The sequence below is a fragment of the Archocentrus centrarchus genome, chromosome 3, assembly GCF_007364275.1.
Source record: "Archocentrus centrarchus isolate MPI-CPG fArcCen1 chromosome 3, fArcCen1, whole genome shotgun sequence".
Lineage (NCBI taxonomy): Eukaryota > Metazoa > Chordata > Actinopteri > Cichliformes > Cichlidae > Archocentrus > Archocentrus centrarchus.
Genome location: NC_044348.1, coordinates 33,164,836 through 33,177,613, shown reverse-complemented (window position 1 = coordinate 33,177,613; position 12,778 = coordinate 33,164,836). Strand labels below are relative to the sequence as shown.

Sequence of the window (12,778 nt, the reverse complement as noted above, 5' to 3'; positions counted from 1 at the left end):
AGCTGGTTCCTCCTTATGTGTTCATCATATTGAATTCGGTGTATATTTCAAATCCACAGCTAGAACTTCTCTTTTCTGTGATCACCAAAATGGGTCAATTATACCTTCAACTGAACTATCGTGCTATTAGATTCAGACATTGTTACATTTCCAACTGAGTGCTGAATCAATACCACCATTACTTTTACTCGACTTTTGATTTGTTTGCTTGTTGTGAAGGGTTTTCATAAAAGCAGCTATAGAGAGAGAACTACACCCTCCACCCTGCTGTTGGCTCAGTTACAGCGGATATTACAGCTGTCCCTGAACCAAACACCGAGTTAATATTACAGATGTTTTAATAAAACGTGATCCAGGGTTTCACCTCTGTCTCACGGTGCAAACAAAAGTTTCCCAGTCTTTAAGCTGAGGGTCCCCCTTTATTTCAGTAGCAATGCCAGTGTTGATCTGTGCGTGAGCTCGGTCTGTGATATTCAGAAACTGTTGCTGTTTGCCTGAGAAGACTCGAGTTGCTTTGAGCTCAAACAAGTTAAAAAAGGAGATTGAGACTATTCAGGTGAAGCTTTTTATGGCTTGACTTTAGATGTAAATGGTGTATCGATAGATGACGAGTCCTCCAGTATAAGTTCTGACCTACTCAGAGGCCAGTATCAAAAATGCTGTGAAATCAGCCTCCATAGTTCAGCAGTCAGCAGTGCTTCCATAGGTATTATTGCAGTGCCTGTGATGGGAATAAGAGAGGGTATAATTCAGGATCACAGGCATATTAAAAGTAAACTCACATTATAATAATTCTTATTTGCTAGATTTTCAGTACTTCCACCTCCCGTGGCTCAGGAGGTGGAGGAGATCGTCCGCTAATCGGACGCTCGGTGGTCCAATCCCCGGCTCCTCCAGTCCACACGTCGAGGTGTCGTCGGGCAAAATAGTGACTGCTTAATTACCCATCATGCATCCATCAGAGTGCGAATGTGTGTGTGCCTGGTGCGTTGTCCGTTTCACATCTGAATTTACCGCATCAGGATGAGAAACTCGTTGAAATTCCAGATTCACAGTTAAAGCTAAACTGCAGACACTTCTCGGTTTTCACTGCTTGGTTTGAATCGAAGTTGAACGATTTTGAACGCAGTGCTCATGATTTCAAAAACCCATAAAATTAGGCCAAGGTAGAACTAGGATTATTTTCACATTGTTAACTTTGTCAAACTTATGACAGTTTTCCAACTTGAACTTCACTTCCAGTGTGTTTGTGGTGTTCAGCAGAGACTTCCTCATATGATCCTTTCCTCTTTTTTTTTTTTTTTTCGCTCTAAAGTTTTTCCTTCCCTTTGCCTATTTGCCATTCACAACACAGCTAACTCCTACGGCTTTGAAACACTTTTGCTCTTCATCATCTCATTGTTATGGGGAGCAGGATTGCTCCTCTCCTACGCCTCTTATTTTTGTTTTGGAGTTGACTTCAGTCGGAATGGCTAATATCACATTTAGACCACAGGAGAAAGGCAAACTGAACTGCACTCCTACACAGCTATGCTTTTAAAATACTCAAACTTTTATCACTGCATCACCGTGTTAGACGCTCTCTCGTCACGGCAACAGTACACATTTGTAAAATTTGTAGCCGTGAACGTGACGCACACCTTTCCTCCCGCATTTGTCATTTGGTGTGAACGACATCATTTAAACAGTTGTTTTGTAAACTGAGTCACCGACAAACGTCCCCTCTGGGATCTAGACAGCTAGTTTTCATCTCCTGTATCTTCCTGCTCCTGGGTAAGCTTTTAGAAACACTTTGCTGATGCAACACTGCACAATCTCCTAAACTAACAAAAAAAAAAAAAAACACTTAATTTCTTTGTTGCATCGTTTCCTTATAAACCTTTTAGACCCTGATTTCTGGAGCATTTGTGGAGCAGCTGGACTTCCTGCGTGTCAATGAAGCAGAGTAAGAGTTTCCTCTAGCATCAGTGCAAGCTTAGACAGATGTTTTTGTTGGATCATTCAACTCTAAAATGATACCAGCTTCATTATCATGTATTGCTTTAAATGGGAAAACAAAGCTTTGTTCATGTGTCCGTGTGAGAATAGGATCCCAGAGTTTAAAAGCTTTGAGGAGCTGGAGCTGCCGAAGCACTCCAAGGTGAAGAGACAGACGAGCACGCCCAACGCCTCAGACCTGGAGCAGCAGCCCGAGATCGACGTGGAGGAGTGGCAGAACAAGTCCACCAATGAGATCATTCAGAAGTTCTATGTGAGTTGGGTGGAAAAAGGACCCAAAAATAACATATTCTATTAACTAAAGAGAAACATGAATAAAGTAGACGGGCATAAAGTTTTCTTCGCTGTAACCAACTATAATATATTGTAACTGTAAGTGCTAATTAAACGGTCATCTTTTATCCAAACAACATTACCAAGACTGGCAGAAGCCCCTGCAGCTCATCCTTTTTCTGCCACGTCTGACTTAATCAATGTCGCGTCTGTTGTCACTGATGCCTGCTCTGTTTTGTTCCCTCAGGGCTCTTTGCTTCTGCTCTCACAAAACCGAGCCTCAATGTCAAACACAAATTTCTGCACATGGAAATAAGACGTATATATTTTATTAGAATGGTCTTGTTCGAAATGGTTAAGTATGCTGGTTTTGTATGTAAGGCGCGTCATCCCTTTCATGTATCACTGTACAGGACTGTGACTGCTTGGCAAGTCAGGCTCAGCTTGCCAGCATCCTTCTGAGGAAAGAAGGACCGGACTTCCTTGCCAAAGATGGTAAAGCACGCACACGCAGTGCATCCAGTGACTAGCTCTTTTAGTCGCTCGCTAACGCACAATAAAAGATCAGCAGCGAATTTGTTAAAGTTAGCATCACGATCTATCCATTTTCTGGCTTTAAAAAATTGATGCATTCATCAGTAATATCACATTTTAATGGTGAGCAAATTTAAGTACAAAGTATGTCTGAATTTTTTATTTTTTTTAATCTATGAACATGTTGCAATTACAGAGAGCATGATGGAAGAATTGGAGAGAATCTACAGAAGAGCTGGCAGCAGAAAACTTTGGTCTGAGATTCACACACACACACACACAAATTAAATCTGTTCATAGACTTTTTTTTGCAGCAATCCGGCCTTCTGTTCCTGCATTTCTTTGGATTACATTACATTTGTCCAGATTTGATTAGATTTCTATTCGCTTTGCAACCTGTTGTGTCATCCTCACAAACTCTTCTGTCATGCTGACACCTCAGAATAATAATGTCATTTAATCTGGCTGAACTGCAGGCTGGCAGTGCGCCGCGCTGCAGCCATTACCAAGAAGTTTGCCAGCTCTATAGCTCCTCACATCACCACAATTCTGGTGCATGGGAAACAGGTAATATTCAGGCAGAGAAGGAGACAAGTCCCTGCATGAGTAGTACCAGTTAGCTGGCTAGATAGCTGTCTGAAAAGCTTTATTAGAGCTGTGTGAGGTTCAGCCCAGGATTCTTCAGTGTCAAAGAGTACAATGTAACTGAGGTTTAAGCAGACTTTTTTTTTAAGTAGTTCAGTAAATATGCATAAAATTCATACAGTTCATACAATATGTGAAAATAATTTGCTACCTAATATAAATATAAAGGGTTGAGGAGATAAACCTATATTAGTGAATCCACTGGGTGTAGAAAATGAAACATGGAGAACTCTCACACAGTCCTGGGTTTGCAAGAGGCAGCTAAGCCGAGCTAGCAGGCGCCTTGACTCAGAGCTGGACAGGCTTTTTCTCCATTAACCGTCACAGTGGCTGCTTTGGTATTTTTTTTAGCATCACCCATTCTGCTCCGAGGCCGGCTGCAGACTGCAAATGAAACAGAATTTGGCTTCTAGCCCCAGGTCCAGTTTATTTGTTTGCTACATGGAAGTGCTTCATAGGTACTGTAGGAGCAGACAACATAATGTAACATCAGAACAAAGGTAGCATAAAAGTTGATCCAGGATCTGGTTGGGTTTTAACACTGACTTCTTATTGTGACTGTTAACTACAGTAACAAGTAGATCTGCACAGGTGGCACTCAGTAATATGGGACCGTCTTTTGATTGCATGTATGGGTCTTCCAAGGTAATGATATGGTTAAATGAATTCACCATTTTTCTCAATGTTTCCCTTTTTGATCTGTGGATACAAAACAGCCAGAATTCCTTCTTGTTTGTGGTGTGCTGCTGGCCCGTCTCACAAAGAACTGACCAAATACTACAAATGTTGTCCCAGCGTGGTCGCTGTTTTCTGCGTCAGGTTGACTGAAATGACAACTTTTACTGTATGCTGTTTTGTTAATTAATAGGAATTTAGCATAACAAAAATTTGATTATGCTGTCAAGTTAAAAAAAAAAAAAGATTTCCTGCAGGCAGGTTTTCAGCTTGCTGGCAAATGGCATCAATACTCAGTGCAATTTACTTTCTCATTTACTGAACACGGGCCAGGAAGTGAAGCTTGAAATAGGTTCCCCAACAAAGCATCAGCGGACTGACACCACATCATGCCTTCTAAACGTTAAAGCTTTGTTACCTTCATTGTATTCAAGACCTGTCTTTGTATTTCTACAGGTTTGAGCACTGAATAACCCCATACACACACACACAAACACAAAAATAATATTCTCAGCATATAATAAGAGGAGGTTGTGTTTTCAGCTGATTATATTCATACCCCCATTAATGAAAGTATTCCATGTGTTCACTGCTTCTGTGTTGTGTTGTGTTGTGTGTGTTGATAGCAACCTTGGCTGTGGGCTACTGCATGTGAAGTTAGCCACAGTTTGTGTGCTGATTTCCTTTTTTTTCCTCATAGGATTCCTGCAGGCTCGAGGATGCAGTTTGAAGGTCACACTGAGTCCTGACAATGAATTCAGAAATTAGTGAACATTAAAATGAGTCATAAATTAGAGATGCTTAAGGGGATTCAATTATGTCATTGACTTTTAATTCCTTTTTAAAAATTCTTTGATCAAATATTGGAAGGATTTCATTGATTTATAAATTTATAGTTTTGCTTTTTACTTTATATTAATTGAATGATACATGCTCTGCTGAGGCTGCAGTAAAGTTGAGGAATCGGCTCCTCAGCATTTTATAATAAATGAACAAAACAGTTTGTTAAAATTTTCGCTGTTATGGTGTAAAAAATGTTGTGTTTTTTTTTTTTTGCCCACTAGGTCTGTTGTCCGTCTTGCCGCCAGTCTCTTATCTAAGCTAGTGGACAGCCTTGCCCCCAGTATTACTAGTGTTTTAGTTCATGGTAAGCAGGTAAGTGGACACACAGACTGCAGGGCCTGATTAGTGACTGTCCCTTTTTTGTAAATTCTGTCTGAGAAAAATGTTGGTGGCATGTTGAGACAATAATTTTAATGTTCACTGATTTTAAAAATAAACTGGAAGTATTTAATTAAAAGCTCCTCAAGCTGTCATCCTTTGGGAGTTACTTAGTCCAACTGCATGCTCATATCAGTCATCACAGCTCGCCTCCATTGTGTGTCCACCTGAGCTGTAGTTATAGCGGTGCTGCTGGTGTGACTGCCGTAGAATCCTAATCTGCACCTTGTCTAGACACACTCCATGTGCCAATTGATAGATTGTGACCCGTGAATGTGCCTGATGCCACTCCCTTACACTGGATGAGTTTCAGCGCATCATTTCCTGTTGAGTGTTATTCAGAGATTAGCCTCCTCTCAAGAGTGTCAGTTATCTTGCCTCATTTTTACCCTTCTGAGCAGTTTTAGGCATTTCATTATGCTCAAGTAGCTCAAGGTGTGAATCTGCATATAGATTGCCTACCGGAGGGAATGCTCCTCTCAACATGATTGGAAAAGCTGATTTCAAATTTAAGACGCCTGTGTTCCTCTGCTTACAATAACAGCTCGGTTGGACAAAAAAAAAAAAAAATAAGAGGCACTTCCTCATTTAAGTCAATTCTGACTCTAGTTTTAATTAAATTTCTTGTTATTGAAATCCAACAATGCATTCCCTTAAATTCAACTTTATTCCCAGCTTGTCTTCTTTGTACTCGGTTCAAATCCGTTTAGATGTATAGATGAAAGATACGTCTCAGAGCTCGATTTCATCAGCTGAAGACAAGGATAAAAGTCTGTCCCCTCATCAGTTAGACTGCTGAGGTGTAATTTTCATGAGATGGCTTCAGAAGAAACAAATACAAATGTGCAATCTTGAGATCTGTGATTTTTCCTGCTCACTTTTATGTGACTCTGGGAAAGGAAGCCAATTTTAGAGTGATGGAAAAAGGATACTTGTAAGAATTACACCTCAGAAAAGTACCGTGCACAAAGCCGTCTGTGCATGGGCACACTTTTGCAGATGTCCCTTACTTTAAAACTTTCTAACCATATATGGGTGATGTTTGCTTGTTTCACTGTGTGTGTGTGTGTGTGTGTGTGTGTGCACGTGTCTGTGTGTGTGTGTATATGTTTGTGTGTGTGTGTGTGTGTGTGTGTGTGCGCTATTGCCTATGATTACCAGGTGACCCTCGGTCTATTTGGACATAAGGAAGAGGTGATCTCTAACCCGCTGTCTCCAGGGGTGATCCAGGGCATCATCTACAGCAAATGCTCCCCGCATGGTGGGGAGCGGGAGGCTGTGCTGCAGCAAGAGCTGGTCATCCACATCGGATGGATTATCTCCAACAACCCTGAGCTGTTCAGTGGCATGCTCAAGATCAGAGTCGGGTAGGACAAAGTCTGGTTCACCGGCGTCCAGGCAACACTAGTGTATTTAGCCAAGCCAGAAGGACTTGAGCAGGATGGGGCTTATCTGTAACCCCCCCCCCTGCTGTTCATTCTAGTACACACTGTAAGAAGGAGCCCACATGTTAGCCAATCAAAACAGTATTAGTAGTAATACGACCTACCCCATTGGTCCAACAAATCACCTAATATTAGTTATGTCCCTAATTTGAACATATTATTATTCAGACGAAGGCTTTCTTATATAAATGCTTTTCAGAAACACCAGAGAGCACAGGAAGAGAGCATAAATAAATGAAGCAATCTGTGAAAAGTGACCTCTCACATGGAGCACCGTCTGAAATCAGCCATTGTTCTCCAGCTCATTAAAATGAAAAAGAACACGTACCTGTGGCAGAATTTACTACATCACTGTTTTTGTTTTTTAACCATATTATCTATATGCTGTGTGTGTGCATGAATAAAACCCTGTGAAGCTTTCATCACAGGGTAAATTCCCAAAGGGCACTTTTCTCAAAGTGCACTTTATAAAAGAGATGTCTGCATAACTACTGTCTGCAGCTACGATAAACAGCCATGGATCAGAATTAATTTTGTCAGTTGACAAGTGTAAATTTCTCCCTAAGTGACCCATGTTGATGCTGTGCAGGGCTCAGTGCTGTGGTTCATAACTCTGTGTGTGTGTGTGTGTGTGTGTGTGTGTGTGTGTGTGTGTGTGTGTGTGTGTGTGTGTGTGTGTGTGTGTGTGTGTGTGTGTGTGTGTGTGTGTGTGTTTATATGGATTTCCAGATGGATCGTCCAGGCTATGAAACATGAACTGAAGATCCGGGCAGGAGACATGCCACCACAGGACATCTATCAGCTCTCCCCCAGCGACATCAAGCAGCTCCTGCTGGATGTGCTGCAGCCACAGCACACCAGCAGGTATTCAGACACACACACACACACACACTATCAAACATTATCAAGAACATTATCCATGCTTTCTCCTTCCATTTAACTCACAGATCTGCCTTTGAAGACACTCTGTCTTTATCTTAATGCATTTACTTTTTGTATAATCTTTTTGGTTTTAATTATTTTATCTTCTTTCTTATCTGCGTTCATATCTTATTATCTGCTGCTGCCACAACCCAATTTCCTCTTGGCAATTATTAAAGTTTTTATCTTATCTCATCTGATCTAATACACACCAGCTCACAGACAGTTCTCCTGTAGCACAGAGGCTGCCATCCTTATACTTTGCCAGTTACTGAGACTTGTTCAGCAGCCTCTCCCTCGTTTCGCCTCAGGTCTTGGCTGAACAGGCGTCAGATCGACGGCTCTCTGAACAGGACCCCTCTGGGCTTTTATGATCGTGTGTGGCAGATCCTGGAGAGGACCCCCAATGGTATTGTGGTAGCTGGAAACCACCTCCCACAGGTACCCGCCGGCCCCCACTTTGCTGCTGGATTATTACTCTGACCCAAGCTGGTTAATGATGACACTGTGTGTTGTGTACTGCAAAACAACCACTATTTTTTAATCAACATGGTAAATTACTGTGGTAACTCATTAATATCATTTGTGTACACAGGCGTGACTCTCGTGTGGAAATACATGTGCATAAGTCTTTTAATGCAACTCTTAACTGGCTGAAAACTCTTTAATTGTTGGTAAAATAATATTTTTTAAAGTCTTAATAAATCTCATGTGACAGTCACAGGGACAGCTGCTCTGCTAAAATGTGGGAACAATGGCGATGAAGAAATGTTCTGCTGGATGAAGTTACTGGATTTTAGCTCCACTTCTGAGTATGTGCTTAGCCTCCTAACAGGCTTCACTGCTGGTTATGGTCCTTTGGCTCCACTGTGGCCTGAAAGCTAAAACACGTGGACACCAGCAGATATGGAGTTTGCTCCCTCGAGAATCTCTGGCAGGCGTTTTACTGCAGCCATCTTTATTTGATGCTTATTGGTGGGTAAGGCCCTGTGAAGACTGCACCCAAGCAGAATCCCTGCAGTTCCCTTGCATACTTTATGAAATGTAAATTCACACTGCTATAAGTGCTTATGGAGTCCTGGCACTGTGCCTAGAACCTCCATAAATATTAGCGGTGGGGGAAAAATCGATACAGCGTAGTATTGTTATATTTTTCCATGGCAATGTTGTATTGATAGAGAGACACTGTATGTCAATATTTTTATTTTGTTATCTAATTTATGAATGCAGACAGATTGCTAACATGTTGCCATCAGTCTGAATGAGTCTTCTACTGGCTGCCAGCTGGATGTGTTCTAGTTATATTCCTATAAAACATGAAGGTTGCTGAGCACAAATGTAACAGTTAAATGGGACTTTCTGTCTAAATAGACAGCAACAGCTATATGATTTTTGATTTTATCACAGTTGCTGTATTATCAGAAACAGATTGCATGTGACAGCCAATTTGACCCCATTCAGTTGCAGACTGATATCAGACAGATATCAGACTGATATCAGACTGATATCAGTCTGATATCTGTCTGATATCTGTCTGATATCAGACTGATATCAGACAGTTAGTGTTAAATATTATAGTGTGTGGAAAACATAAAGGTCAGTAAAAAAGAAAAGATGATTGATGGTGTGTTTTGTGTTAGTTGTACTGCTTGTATTTGGTTCATTGTAGACGGTGACTTGATTAGCCATTCCTTGAAATTCCTGCTCACACAATGTTTTAACGTTATTTAAAATACTCAAATTTCAGGTTTATTTTTAAGTAATTCCATCTGAATTTATTAAAGAATACCTGGAAAAAGACAGACAGACTTTTTAGATGCCTACAGTAGGTCTTATCACGGATGCTACAGGGCTACAGAATGATCATAATTTACTGGTCACAAAGATGCAAAGACAAGGATCCAGCACTGCAAAATTTCTTTACTCCCCCATAAATCACATTCATCTCTTTCTCATCTCTTTGCAGCAACCCACACTGTCTGACATGACCATGTACGAGATGAATTTCTCCCTGCTGGTGGAGGACACGCTGAAGAACATTGTCCTGCCTGAGTACAGACAAATCATAGTGGAGGTAAACGGGGCCTGTTCATGAGTAAAAAAGGCCAGATCACGAGCCCCAACAAATAGAATCAAAATATGAAACGGATTTTACTCATCCTGATATTGGCTGTTCCTTTGGTTTACAGTTCGTTTTCACTCTGATTACATTTCAAATATTTTTGGAAGATTGCAGCCTTCTTTGCTGCTGTTAATGTTAACCTCTTGTCCCCTCTGTGGTGTGCCAATAGTTGCTGATGGTCGTGTCCATCGTGCTGGAGAGAAACCCGGAGCTGGAGTTCAGTGACAAAGTGGATCTGGACCGACTGGTGAAGGAAGCCTTCAGCGATTTCCAGAGAGACCGCAGCCGCTTCGAGGGAATGGAGAAACGGGTACTGTGCTTCCCTACAAGCCTGCATGGAAACCTGTATTATACCCTTTCACCCTTTAAACATGACCGAAGTGACTGCCACCGAACTCTTACATCACCTCCCTGAAAATCTTTGCTCTTCTTTTCCAGCTATACTAAGAGTTTAGTTTAATTAGATTAAAACTGACGTTTTTCAGTTCATTAGAGCCTTATTAGATTTGTCCATTTTAATCCTGTTACCATTTTTTTCCCTCCCTTATGGCATCTTATTCTTGAACAGCCTCTTTATATTTGCAGACTCATTGATTATAGGTACCGTGTTTCATCATCTAACCCTCACTTTACGTGTCCCAGGATGACATGGAAGAATTCTACAACACACCACCAGTGGGAAAGCGAGGCACCTCCAGCTACCTGACCAAGGCTGTTATGATCCAGCTGCTGCAGGGGGATGTCAAACCCTGCAAGGATGACCCGTGCTCTGTTAGTTAGAGTCTGAGCCTTTTTACCCCAGTACCAGCTAAACGCGGTCTTGATGTGTGTTATTGAGATAACGTTTGAACTCTCTCGTCCTTCAGTCTTCAACAAGATTCGTTTTAAAAGCTGCAAGCAGAAGCTTCAGTTGGCAGAGATTAGCATGTCTGCAGGAATTATGAATAAATATAAAAACTAAATGTAGTCATAAGAGATAATTCTAAAGTATATCGTGCATTCTCTTTGTTTTACTAAAACGTCTTTGTGTGGTAATAATCCAGAAGCATTTATTCTGTGACTTTGTCATGTCAAAATAACACCACACGACTAGTCAGCTGTTTTTACCTGGTACCTGAGTGTTATTGATTAGCATGTCTGCACTTTGTTTAGGGAGAACAGCTTTTTGAACGTATTTGTTTATGATTTTTGTTGTTGGGTTTGTGCCTCTGTTTTACATTTGTGTGTTCTATCAGGAATAAGATGTTATAGTTCACCAGCAATAATCTGGAGCTGTTACATAGAAATCTCAAGGTCACGCTGTAGGTGGCGGTCGGGTGGTTCCCTGGAGCTCGAAGAACATTTTATCGTGCAAAGCAGAGGTCACTAACATCTGCCTTTATTTCATACGTGGTTCATCCTGTCCTCTCACTTACGTGCATGCTTCAAATATGCATGATGGGGACTGTGCCATAACTATTGTGAGGGTTTCTCTCAGTGTTAGAGGTCACAGCTCAGCTTCTGAGAGGGTGTATTTTGCACAATAATGTTCTTAAAGATGGTGACCACTGCTCGGGGGAGGGCTGAGCATCTGTTTCGTTGAATGTGGGAAGCAGAAATGATTCCTGCCATCCTCACACAGAAATGATAAGACCCACTCTGGCTTATTTTAAAGCGTGCCTCTCTGAATATCATCACTGTGATGAATCCGCCCAACCTTGTCACGGTGTGTTTGAGTGCGTCTCCGTGTTCTTCGCTCCCGTCGTTCAAATGGAGTATTTTTAACTGAAAACTGTGATTTGAAAGAATAAAGTTATCACACAAACTACAAACATCTCTTGTCAGCTTTCCAGATTGTTTGTGAATGAATAAATAGGCCAAATCTCACTCCCCACCTCTTTTATTCTACGTTTATAATTACTTCACATGAAGCCAAGCTTCTCATAAAACTGCAGCAGAAATGGAGTGTGACTGGTGGGGGTGCGTTTGGCATCGCACTGGATCCTACCAGTTACACCCCCTCATGTTTCCTGAACCCCTTATCAATCTGCATCTCACCACTGACTCTGAGCTGAGCTGCCTTGCAACACTGACTGACTGGCAGACGGAGGTGGAAGAAGCCAGAAGAGAAGATAAACGAGCTCTGCCTCATACTCCATATATTCAAATCAACTCGCACGCTGGTGAGAGGAGCTCCTGCTTGTCTTGTTAAATGAATGTTTTCTGCATCAAGACAAATCCAAAAGAAGTATCTAAGCATTCATTTAAGCAACTAAGCTCAAGAAGGTTTTTAATTTCTTGCCAATTAGATATATTCTTTGGGATGTATGATAGTTATGTTTTGAGAAAGGAGGTCTGCTTTCAGACATGAGAGATTTTTAATGGAGAACTCCACTCATGCAGATAGATTACCATTCAGGCATTATGTCTTATGCAGCACTTGAGGAACTATCCATGAATCATAAATAAAATAAATGTAAAAAGCCTGTTTCTTCTATTGACTGTTAAAAACCATGTTCAGGTGCAGCTCAGTCATATTCCACTGATGGACTGTTTTTCTGCTGAAGCCTCAGATCTGATGCAGCATCAGTCCACTAGAATGCAGCAGAGTTCAAGAAATGCAGTTTTTTTTTGTCAGTTATGCTTCAGATTTATTACTTTCTTACCAAATCAAAAAAAAAAAAAAAAGAATTAATGTGAAAATAAATTTATGATTCGGAAACTGACCAGAAGCAAGAAGCTGTTATGCAGCACATCGTTTTAGCTCACATTAAGCAATTTGTGTTTTCAAATCATTGAACGAGCACTTAAATGTGGACTTTATTAAATCCAAGTTGAAATACAGCCTCATTAGTAACAAAAAAAATAAAATCTCAATAGAATTTATATTTAACGTGAGGAAACGGGCTTGATTTCACCATTCAATCATAAAGCTTTATTTGATTTTTTCTGTTTTTGTGGTGAG

The 12,778-nt window shown here is 40.9% G+C and overlaps 1 protein-coding gene across 3 annotated transcripts in view; it reads left to right on the top strand.

Moving 5' to 3' along the window:
• Positions 1-12,267, top strand: part of phkb (phosphorylase kinase, beta) — a 96,598-nt gene extending 84,331 nt beyond the window's left edge. The window contains exons 22-32 of one of the 3 annotated variants that reach the window (XM_030719353.1): positions 1,887-1,945; positions 2,089-2,251; positions 2,685-2,766; positions 3,002-3,059; positions 3,282-3,372; positions 6,508-6,713; positions 7,521-7,655; positions 8,024-8,153; positions 9,679-9,786; positions 10,004-10,144; positions 10,477-12,267. In XM_030719353.1, the coding sequence (XP_030575213.1) occupies positions 1,887-1,945; positions 2,089-2,251; positions 2,685-2,766; positions 3,002-3,059; positions 3,282-3,372; positions 6,508-6,713; positions 7,521-7,655; positions 8,024-8,153; positions 9,679-9,786; positions 10,004-10,144; positions 10,477-10,614 (1,311 nt within the window). In that variant the 3' untranslated portion in view covers positions 10,615-12,267. Of the gene's footprint in view, positions 1-1,886; positions 1,946-2,088; positions 2,252-2,684; positions 2,767-3,001; positions 3,060-3,281; positions 3,373-5,189; positions 5,281-6,507; positions 6,714-7,520; positions 7,656-8,023; positions 8,154-9,678; positions 9,787-10,003; positions 10,145-10,476 lie in introns of all 3 variants that reach the window. The other 2 variants (XM_030719336.1, XM_030719345.1) reach the window with 2 other exon arrangements.
• Positions 12,268-12,778: the final 511 nt, after the last annotated feature.